Below are 10,120 nucleotides of genomic sequence, written 5' to 3'. Positions count from 1 at the left end.
TTGTAATCTGTGATGCAAGACTTCAAACACCTTCCGTCATGATACTGGAAACCAAAGGGAAAAATGAAGGAAAGGGGCCTGGAGGAAAAATGCCCAGAAAACATCACAAAATTCTCTGGTGGGGTTTGAGCTCATTCTAGGCAAGCACTTGGAAGTAGGAGGGTGACCACGAAAGTCACATTTGCACACACTGAACCCACAGGTGGGATTAGAACTCAAAGCAAGGCCACTTACGGCCGAAAAACAGTGGGAAAATGTTAATTTAACGATGAAAAAAGTGCTTTTGGTGCTATGATCCTCTTTGGGAGTTCCTCTTTAGGGTCCATTTGCGCACCACACCAAATGGGAGTGTATTTGTCTACTTAAAACACATATGCTCACACACACACACGCACACACTGCCAATGCAAGGTTTCTACACAAACAGGTACACAATGCATCACGAATTTTGACAGCCACTGGCAGCCAACATAATAGCAATACCTCCGAAATTCATGCATTAGTATCCTGATTCTTATGACAAGTTTGAAACTTTTGTACATTTGTATTTTGCAAAGCTATGTCCCTGTTTGTAAATCTTGATCAAGGGCTGTAGTATACAAGGGAGCAAAATTGTGCACCCTAGAAATTTGAAACTCAAGAGTTCCTGTGTACAAAGCAGAGTTTTCATTTATCTACACAAACGGTTCCAAAAACTTGTCCAATTCAGCTCCAGTTTGGCGAGTATGTGAATGAGAGCGCCTACCCCGAAGCCACTGGGAAGGCCAGCATGCATTGTACCAGTCCACAGGGGTTAAACCATCTTCCTTTCCTTCTAGCAGCTCAAATTGGTTCACTAAATCGTCAATCTTCTTTCGCAATTGCACAGCACGTTCATCTGCCATGCGAAGAGACCGCTCAGCTGCATTTCGAGCAGCTACAGCAGCAGTTGCCATCTCCTCTTTCAAATGTAATTTGTTTTTGCTCTCTTCCAGCAAGTCACAGAACTGGCGGGCCTGTTGTGTACAGAAAGAAACCTGGACAAACAAAAAACTCTCTCTCTCTCTCTCTCTCTCTCTCTCTCTCTCTCTCTCTCTCTCTCTCTCGTGGGATAGATCTTTAATGTCTCTTGGGATTGTTTCCCACGACGTTAAAAGCCATGCAACTGCCCCTTACGTCACGAACCCACCATGGATGCCCACTCTAATCAACAAGCAACGAACTGCCATCCACAAACAATCCCTCAATGACTCAGGCTCGAAAGTGCATCTTTGACAAGTTGGATCATGACCAATGACTGCATACACGCATTCTTGCAGGCACTGTCATCCACTTGAAAAAACATATCCTGCAGCTGATCATGAAGGTCCAGATGCATGACCAAAACTGGTTGCTGGAAAGCCAGGAGGATGCACTGGTCCTGCCATACCTTTGACAAGCGTGGACAGTGAGGTGGGTGTCCGTTCCACAGAAGAAGCCTCCTCCCAAGGGATACTGGGGGCTCCATCATCGTGCAACGAAGGCCACTGCGACTCAACTGAAGACACGTGCTCTTTTATGTGTGAATTGTTAGAGAAATATAAAGAAAGACGAAATGTCTACAGCGTTTTGTCTAATGAATGATTTGAACTTAGTGCACCTAGACATCTGTTATCTCAATGTGATGGCTAAGTAAATGAGAAATGAATGTGATTCTAGTGCGTCAAGATTTCTATCTCGATGAGAAGATTGGATACTGGTGTGAGAGCACCAAGAGTTCTGGAATGATGAGATGACTACACAGTGATCTAGGTGCATCAAGAGATCTGGACGGGATGAGATGGCTAGATTGAAAGATTGAAACACAGTGTTCAGCAGGAACTAAGTGTGTGATTTTGTGAATTGCACGCTATGTGAATGTGTGCTGTCTTGTGGGGATGAAAACGAACATGGTTTGCTTGAAATGTGAAAAGAAAGGATATGAATCTAATAGTAACAAGGTTGAGTACATCAAGACATTCGTGAAAAAATCAGTGCGGTCTGGATGTGGTTGCTAAATAGGTTACAATGATCATGATTTGTATATGACACCCTCGACAGAAATGTGATTGATCAATGACTGATGTCTTTGTAGAAGTGATGGATTTGTGGAGTCTCGTGCCCGAGTACATAGGATTCAGTGTCTACTAAAGAAAGTTTCTGTCCTTTGGCTGTTTCACAAAGCGATGACGTGCATGCCCAACTGGAAAGAGCTGGCCGCGAGGACAAGAAGAACTGAACCCAGAAAGTGTGGACGGGGGGCTTGAACGCGAAGGGTTAGGGTTTTCACAAAAACCTAACCATACCCAACTTTTGGAGCACCGGCCCAGGGGCCTAAAAACCTAAAGGTTAAAGGCTTGGACTCTAGGCTGATTTTTGTAAATTGCGTTGAATGCCACGAGGCATTGCTGTATGGATTTCCGTGGTTTGCCCTGCTGATTTTGGCAGAATTTGCGCAAGGCTCTTGGGTCAAAGCTTTTTGTAGTGAATGCTTTTGGATCAGTTTCTTTTGGGGCTCTGCTTTTGGGCATCCCTTGTAAGTTTACAAGCCCAGAGGGCCACTTCGTGCATTGAACATTCAATACAAGTGGCTGCCCCGCTACCTCCTCACATAAGAAGGCAGATGGCAAATCAAAGCAAGACGTAATTCCTTCCAACTCCGCAGCAAGCAACGCATAAATGACGATAAAGGGGACATAACTAAAGGTGCATGTGTAAAGATGAATATGATGGTTGAGCGCCAAAACCGGTAGTATCTAGAGATCCAAAACGAGGAGAGGTATGTGATAAAGCATGGTACAAAAAATATTTCCAAGGCTCTGCCCCTCGAAATAATCCTCGTACTATGAGCTTTGCAAGCAATGCCTTGCTTTGCATCTCTGGATCAATGATCCCCAATCCTCTCTCTTCTCTAGGCAAAACGACTGTGTCCTAATGGCCTCATGGTCAAGTGTCAGTAGAGCCATCTAGGCCACCCCACAAAAAGTTGGGTCCATATGCATACCAAAATTGTCTCTAAAAAGCGGGGAGGATGCATTGATCTTGCCATACCTCTCGACTCGTGTGGACGGTGAGGAGGATGCAAAAGAAGCCTCCTCCCAAGGGAGACAAAGTACTCAAAAAAGGATAGAGGGGCTGTAATCACTTCCGGCGAGGAATCGGAGGCAACACAAAGATAACTGCAAACTTTACAATGGGCAATACTTTAACACTTCAAAACTGAGAGAGAAGACAACACGGCGCGGCAGAGTTCCAAGCCAAGAAGCGTTGGCCCCAAAGTCTGACGCCCCTTTCGGTGTTTCTATAGTGATTGATCTCTACAAGAGTACAACCCCCGTTGGGTTCAGATCTTCCAGCCCCGAGTCCAAATGCCTTTGAGAAGTGGCCCTCTAGGCACTTATAAAGAGTACAAGGGATGCCCAAGAGCAAAGCCCCAAAAGAGTAAGTGTCATAGGAAAAAGGAATCGCTTTTCTGGTACCACGCTCGAGGGGATTGCTTGAGGCCATAGAGGGCCTTGAGCAATCTACAGACCATGTCTGCAAAGTCTGGATCCTCCAAGCCTGGAGGTTGTTCCACATAAACCTCCTCCTCTAGATCACCATTGAGGAATGCCGAAACTACATCCATCTGAAAAATCGGCCACTTGAAAAAGGCAGCAAGGACAAAAACAATCAGTATGGTCGCCATCCGTGCGGTGGGGGCAAAGGTCTCCTCGTAGTCTACACAGGGTTTCTGGGAAAAGCCTTTGGCAACAAGCCTTGCCATGTGCTTATCCAAAGAACCATGAGCTTTGTACTCGGTCTTGTAGACCGAGTACAAGACCGAGCTTTGTACTCGGTCTTGTAGACCCACTTGAACTTGATCACTTTATGCTTGGCGGGCCGCGGAACCAACACCCATGTGTTGTTCTTCTTGATGGAATCAAGCTCTTTCTGCATGGCCAAATTCCACTTGGGTTATGAAAGCGCCTCCTCAATTGTAAGAGGAACTCTATCCTTGATCATTGTAGACACCAATGCATAGTTCACTTGTAATAAAGGTTCATCCACCCTAGCAAGTCGAAGTCACTGAGAGCGTTGTGTGGTACCGGCTTCACGCCAATCGGGTGGAAAACCTGAGGTTGCTGAATCTCGCAAAGTCTCCAATAGCCATTTCGGCAACTTGTCAAGCTTGCTATCTGTCTCTACCTCGGCACTGTGATGAGATCCATTGTCAACGGCATCATCAGGAATGGGTGCATGCTCCTCAGTACCCTGAGGGACAGGGGTAGGAGAAGAGGGCTCATCATAGGGCGCAAATCAAAATCCGGTCTCCAAGAATCAACAAATCGGGAGTCGTCGTGGAAGGCTTGAGAGCGGAGGCCCCCTTTGAAGGTTAGGTCTCGTTGAAGACAACATCACGGCTGAGAACAATCTCCTTCTTCTCTGGATCATAAAGTCGATATCCTATTGAAAGAGAGTTGTAGTTGACAAAAAACATTCTTTGTCTTGGGGTCAAACTTCCCCCTCTGGTCCTTTGGTACATGGACATAGGCATCGCTCCCAAAAATCCGAAAATGGGAGATGTCGGGCTTCTTACCAAAGTAGGCTTCAAATGGTGTATCTTTGGAACTGAAGAGGTCGGAGATTGGTCTATGGTGTGGACAGACGTCACAACTACCTCAACCCATATCAAGCATGGTCCGTGCCATCTCTACCAATGTCCTATTCTTCTGCTCCACAACTCCATTCTCTGAAGGTGTATTGGTATTCGCAAGCTCTCGCTTAATACCATGGTCCGTACAAAATTGAATGAAAGCATTGAAAGTGAGCTCCCCACTTTTGTCCGATCGAATGGTCTTCAAAACATGATTGCTTTCTTTCTCCACAAGAGTACGCCAATTCTTGAAGAGGCCAAATGCCTCGTGCTTAGAGCCCTCCCCCATACACCCGTTAAAGGGCGAAAGAGGAGGGCCCTTTCTGCCAACACGTCGCAAATCCGTCGTTATCAGCTCTCGAGCGCTAGAAACCGGTTGCAACAGGTGATAAAAGTGATTTATTAATGTGAGGGGTGGTTCAAGCACCCCCTAGCGGAATGTTAGCAGTCTCAACAGGTCACCTGATTTATGCCATCAAGGGGGTATGGGGTAGTGCAATAGGATCTTGAGGGTCCTCTAGAAACGCCATAAGAGGGCCTATGGGAAAGCCCTCTTATGCTGTAGAAAAGATGCCTAAGTAAAGTGGCTAAAGTCATCCACCAATAACATAAAGTAAAGAGCCTTGCCGAGGGAAGGGGTCTGCATAGGTCCACAAAGGTCAGTGTGAACCAACTCCAATACGGCAATGGCACGGCACGTAGAAAGCCTCCCGATGGATTCACGATGTTGTTTCCCACGAATGCAAGAAATGCATTTCCCATGCTTACTCCCAACATTCGGTAAGCCTTGAAGCATTTGCTCACGAAAAGCAAGTCGAAGGGCATCATTGTTCAAATGGCCAAACCTGTAATGCCATAAATCACCTGTGGGTATCCGAATCGATGAAGAAAGAGCATGGAGCCGATAGAGGCCATTCTCTATCGAGCCCCCTTTGACTTCTTCAGGGCTGAAATCTGGAAACGCTAACCTGATCTGCTGGTAGCGATGCTGAAGACTCAAAACGCCAAGTGTTGGAGAACTGAAAACGCTAGGCAGATTTGCAAAATCCAAAACGCCAAGTGCTTGAGGCTCTGCCGGTACTGCTGAGTCGAGACAGTGCAAGTTGGATAACTTCTTCTGCTGCTACTTCTGCTTGAAATGGGCGCCCCCTCTCCTCCTTATATATGAAAACCAAGCTAGGTCAAGCATGCTCCCCTACAGCCCCACGACCTTGCAAATTGGCATTAAATAATTATAAAATGCATGCACTAACTGCCCCAAAATGTCATGGAAATTTGGGAGTACTGTCTTGGAAAATGCAAATGCTGGGTGCTACTGAGTTGTGCAATCAGAGGATATGCAAACTATTCTAAGTGCCTGGACATGCACGGCCTGCGCACAGGCTCACAAGGGTGCCTGAACAATTCCTAGGCTAACCTGAACCCTAGAATTGGTGTAGGTTGTCCACATGCACATAGGGTTAGATGTGCACGTAACAACATATTTAGTGAAGGAAACAGGAAAAATATACCTCCTGGTGACACACCCCACCCTTGAAATATTGCAAGCGACCTCGCTTGCATGCCAATAATACATGCGGATATCTCTTGATATCACATATATTCTATGATGGGAATCCAAGATATACATGCTTTCGGAAATGTAGCATTGGTCGATTAAACAATCCCACCAACCTAGCTACCACACATATATCAAGCATAGAAGTCTTCTGGCGTACTCTCAAGCACAAACTTCTCTAGCCAAATTCTGTACGGAAAGAGTAGATACAATTGCTTAACTACTCCTTTGAGCATCATGAACCATGCTCTCACCTTGCTCCAAAGGGCTACATCAAGTCACTGTGGGTTCCATCTGGAAGGCTTCAAGATACAGTTGAGTTGAGGTGAATCAACCAATTCAAACTCTTCCATCCATTTGGCATCCAACAATGAATAGTTCATGAAAAACCAAATAGCGTCTTGCAACTTTTCCTCTAACCTTCCTTTCTTTATGTGCCAATATCTGTTCACGAACAAGACTCTCATCCAATTCTTCCACTTCAGGTTGTTCCTCATCAAGCATATTCTCTAACACATCACCAACAAAGGGCCTTAAAAGGCTGACATGAAAAGCATTATGTATTTTCCAGCCTTTTGGTAGCTTCAACCTGTAAGCTACATCGCTGATCTTTTCTGAAATCTGAAAAGGACCATAATATCGCATAGGAAACAAGCGTTCCTTGCCTTTCCTTTTCCTTAACTTGGTCTTTTCAAAGCACAAAAGTACCCAATCACCAAGTAAAATACAAGTTCACGACAGTGACGATCAACAGCTTTCTTTTGTTTAGCCTGAGTCTTCTCGAGAGCAATCTTTATCTTCCTGTATGTTTCATCCATATCTTGGACATATTTGTCTGCCTCAAATATCTTGTCCTTGGTTTGCAAAATGGGTGAGACTTTCTTCCCTCCTTCCACTATCTCAAATGGTGCTCTACCTGTTGATGTATGCACAGTGTTATTGTAAGCATATTCAACCAATGGTGTTCCCAAGTTGCCTTGTGCTCTGACACATAAAATTTGAGCAAATCCAAGACAATAGAATTAGATCTAGGACAGTAGAATTTGCCTTCTAACTATCCATCAGTTTGTGGATGAAACGAAGATGAGAACTTTAGCGTAGTGCCCATATTCTCAAACAATGCCTTCCAGAAAAGACTCGTCATACGTGGATTCCTGTCACTGACAATTGACTGAGGCATCCAATGATATTTAAAGATATTGTTCATGAATATCTTGACCATGTGTTTTGGCTTTATCTTCTTCCTAAAAGGAATGAAATGGGCCTGCTTACTGAACCTACAAATGATAGTCAAAATCCCATCATTGCCTGTTTGCGTTCTTGGAAGATCAAAGATAAAGTCCATCGCTATGCTTTTCCATGGCCTATTAGGGATCGGCAATGGCTGTAACAATCCCGGTTGCTTTTGCCTGTCAAATTTGACTTTTTGACATACTAGGCATGATCTTACAAATGTGTCAACATCTTGAAATAAAGCTGGCCAATAGAAAAATGCCTCAACCCCTTTCATTGTCGCATCAATTCCATGATGCCCAGCATATGGTGGAGCATGACTTTCTATCATAACCTTTGGCCGTAACTGTTTAGTAACGCATAACTTTCCATGCATCATGAGAAAGTCATTCTTAAGCATATAGTGCTCATGATGTTGCCCATCAACAAGCTGATCATAGATCCTTGCAAAATTTGAATCTTCAGCATACTGTGTCTTCACTTCGTCTAGTTCACAATGGTACAGAATTGACGCTGCTGAAATTTGGGGCTTTCATGACAACGCATCAGCCACCACAATCTTTTTCCCTTGCACATGCACAATTTAAAAATGGAACATTGACAAGATGTTTGCACATCGCATGTGTTTCTCAAACAACTTCAATTGTGTGAGAAAGTATCGCAAGGTTTGGTGACCTGTTTGGACAACAAAATCAGCCCCTAGCAGATAGTGTTTCCAACTAGTGAGAGCATGAATTACTGCCAGCAATTCTTTCTCATAAACTTGCAAGTTCCTTTCGGTCTTCAAAAGAATTCTTCTCTCATATGTGACTACTCGGGCATTCTGCATAGAACTGCACCAAAATTGTGGCCACCTGCATCACATTGAACCACAAAAAGGTTTCGAAAGATCTGGCAGAATGATTACCGGATCTGAAGTCAATTTCTCTTTCAAGTGTTTGAAGGCTAGAATTTCCTTGGCTGTCCACTTGAAAGTAACTCCTTTCCCTTGCAGTGCATGGAGTGGAGAAGCAATTTCAGTGAAATTTCGGATGAACCTCCTATAATAGGAACATTAGACTAGAAAGTTTTGAATGTCATGTATGGACTTCAAGTGTGGCCATGACCTAATTGCTTCCACTTTGGCGGGATCCATATGTACCCCATCCTTTGAAACAATGTGCCCAAGGAATTGAATCTCTTCCAAAAAGATTTCACTCTTCTTCGCATTAATGAGTAGCCTGTTCTTGCATAGCTCATTGAAAACTACGATCAAGTGATCCCTATGCTTCTCTTCAGACTTTGAATAGACAATCATGTCATCAAAGAATGTACCCACAAAGTTTCTATGTGGTCTAAATATTTTGTCCATCATTCTATTGAACGTGGCAGGAGCTTTTGTGAGACCGAATGGCATGACAAGAAACTCATAGAGACCATCCAGCACGCAGTCTTATGGACATCTTCTGGCCTAATGCGTGTCTGGTGGTACCCACTCTTTAGGTCTATCCTTGTAAACAATGACGCTCCCTCAAGCTGATCAAGGATGTCATCTATCCTCGGTATGGGGAACCTGTTCTTGATGGTATTCTTATTCAAGGCGCCATAGTCAATGCACATGCGCCATGAACCATCCTTCTTCTGCACTAGGAGTACAGGCGAACAAAAAGGGATTAGCTGGGCTGAAAGCTCGTTAACCTAACTCCTAATCTCTTTCTACTAGGCTGCACTAACCCTGTACGGTGGTCTATTCGGTGGACTAGAACCTGACACGGATCTATGGTATGATCCTCAGGTCTCTCAGGAGGTAACTCCCCTGGCAAAGGGTCCGAAAAACAATCACTAAAATCACTCGGGAAAGTTGATCTATCTTTATCTAAGGTAGACAAATTAGATACTTCTTTTGCAAACATCAAGTACGCAGAAAGATGATTCTTTATTATAGATGAAATAGCAGAAGCAGAAACAACTGGAACAGACTCGCCTTTAAGCTTTACATCAAGAACATGAGTCTTTCCTCTATGTACAAGGGTAATCTTTTTGTTGTAAGTATACACCATAGCATGCAACCTGTAACACCATGGGATACCCAATAACACATCACAGCCCTCAAGTGGCATAATATGAAACTCTTCCGCATCCACATAACGCTGAATGTGCAGACGAAGCTTCCCCAAAATGGGAGTGACAAGCTCTAGATGACATGGGTACGTCGAACATGCTTCACCTGTCATACTTATCTCCTCTACACGAATGCCCAACTTTGATGCCATTCTAGTGATATGAAATTTGCACGGGCTCATGGATCACAGAAAACAAATACTGTCTCGTCTCTAACTTTGCCCCAAGCTCTTCACAATTCCATGGCATCTATGTTTGGGTAGTCACCAACCAAATCTAGGACAAGTCTTGCACTGGGCTTTGGCTTCTTTCCTTTATGCTCTAACTTGTCATTTTTATCATGTGACTTCTTCTATGGGCATTCATTTGCAAAATGTCCCTCCTTTCATACATGTAGCATTTCTTGGCCTCTCTCATACCTTGTCCTTGTCCTCGCCCAGAAAAAGATTTAGATTGCTTCTTGGACATGTCGACTTCATCAGTGGAGGGTTTCTTTGTGGGAGGTACAAAGTCTTTGCTGCAGCATTGCCCTTGGCTGAAAATTGTTTACCCTAGGACCCTTTGTCACGTGCACATCTAACCCCATGTGTACGAGG

At 44.3% G+C, this 10,120-nt stretch overlaps 1 protein-coding gene across 1 annotated transcript in view; it reads right to left on the bottom strand.

Moving 5' to 3' along the window:
• Positions 1-471: 471 nt before the first annotated feature.
• Positions 472-10,120, bottom strand: part of LOC147461589 (uncharacterized) — a 42,644-nt gene continuing 32,995 nt past the window's right edge. Inside the window, exon 5 of the mRNA XM_086509093.1 lies at positions 472-1,016. Coding sequence (XP_086365219.1) covers positions 675-1,016 — 342 coding nt within the window. The 3' untranslated portion in view covers positions 472-674. The remainder of the gene's footprint in view (positions 1,017-10,120) is intronic.

This window comes from Adiantum capillus-veneris, chromosome 3, assembly GCF_014529385.1.
Source record: "Adiantum capillus-veneris isolate H3 chromosome 3, ASM1452938v2, whole genome shotgun sequence".
NCBI classification, from domain to species: Eukaryota; Viridiplantae; Streptophyta; class Polypodiopsida; order Polypodiales; family Pteridaceae; genus Adiantum; species Adiantum capillus-veneris.
This window is presented reverse-complemented; position numbering and strand designations above follow the sequence as displayed.